General features: G+C 59.5%; 1 protein-coding gene across 1 annotated transcript; it reads right to left on the bottom strand.

The window, feature by feature from the left end:
* Positions 1-465: 465 nt before the first annotated feature.
* LOC108526052 (syntaxin-1B-like) lies at positions 466-1,137 on the bottom strand (the record flags this gene model as incomplete). Its single annotated transcript, XM_017866750.1, has 3 exons — positions 985-1,137; positions 768-878; positions 466-541 (listed from the first exon to the last, which is right to left on the bottom strand). Coding segments are annotated over exons 1-3 (319 nt in total), but the record flags the coding sequence as incomplete, so codon positions are not given.
* Positions 1,138-1,227: the final 90 nt, after the last annotated feature.

A 1,227-nucleotide genomic window follows, 5' to 3' on the forward strand; every position in this document is an offset into this window, starting at 1 on the left:
AGATCTGTGGTCTCACACACACACACACCGTTCACAGAGGACAGAGAGGGGCGTGGTGGGCAGCTGTGTTACACTCGGCTGCAGTCTACACAAAAGCCCCGGTGAAGGGGAAGCTCAGACCACGCACACACACCCGAGGTGGGGCAGGGGATGCTCTGGTGCATCACACACATCACACGCACACACACGCTGGGGTGTCCACACGTCTTGAGCATGTGCCGGCGGCATGCATGTTGGTGTGCATGTGTAATCACGCCTGCTGCGATCTACGTGCGGGGCAGGGGGGTCCATGGCTGGGTAAGGTCCAGGGACACCAGGGTCTGCCGTGGGGATGGAGGAGGGGTGGGGCTGCCTGGGTCTGTTTTGGGGTGAGCCTGGAGCAGGGGATGGATTGAAAGGGGTGGTGGGGTATTGCTCCCGATGTGGTGGGGAGGGGTCTGGGAGAGAGTAGGGTGGGGGGCCTACAAGCCCAGCGTCCCCCCAATGGATGACGCCAAGACCACCCCAGCACCACACAGCAAATGATGATCATGATTTTCTTCTGCAGCAGAAAGAGGAGCGAGACAGGGAGACAGTGAGAGAGACCGACACGTGGACAGATGCAGGGACAGACGGGGCAGAGGGTGGCAGGGAGAAGAGGGGAGAGAAAACAGAAACAGGAAGAGGTCAGAGCCAGAGATAAGGCTTCCCACCCGCTGCCAACACTCACCTCAGCCCGGGCTCAGCCTTGGGCTCCCCGCCTACCCCAAGCCGCCTGCCCCGCTCACCCTCCGGGCCTTGCTCTGATATTTCACTGCTTTCTTGGTGTCAGACACAGCTCGCTCCACGTAGTCTACAGAATGTTCCACGTTGTACTCAATGCGGTCAATCATCTCTCCCTGCAGACAGAGGAGACATGCACAGGGAGGGATGGGGACTAGGCTGGAAGAGGGGACCTCGGGCCCAGGGAGGTTCCCAGGGTGGCATGGGTGGCAGAGCCGGTACCTGGCTCTCTACAAGCATGGCCATGTCCACAAACATGTCGTGCAGCTCACGGATGCTGGTCTCCAGCTTGATGATCTCATTGTGCCTTGTCTCGATCTCATTCAGCGCCTGCTTCGTCATCTGTGAGTCCATTTTGATCTAGGGCGACGAGGGAGAGAGCTACGATGCCCCTTCACCCCAAGAGAGCCCCACCGCAGCGGAGTGGCCAGGGCCAAATCCGATGTCATTTACTAGCTGAAACCT

This window comes from Rhinopithecus bieti, unplaced genomic scaffold, assembly GCF_001698545.2.
Source record: "Rhinopithecus bieti isolate Rb0 unplaced genomic scaffold, ASM169854v2 scaffold_73053, whole genome shotgun sequence".
Lineage (NCBI taxonomy): Eukaryota > Metazoa > Chordata > Mammalia > Primates > Cercopithecidae > Rhinopithecus > Rhinopithecus bieti.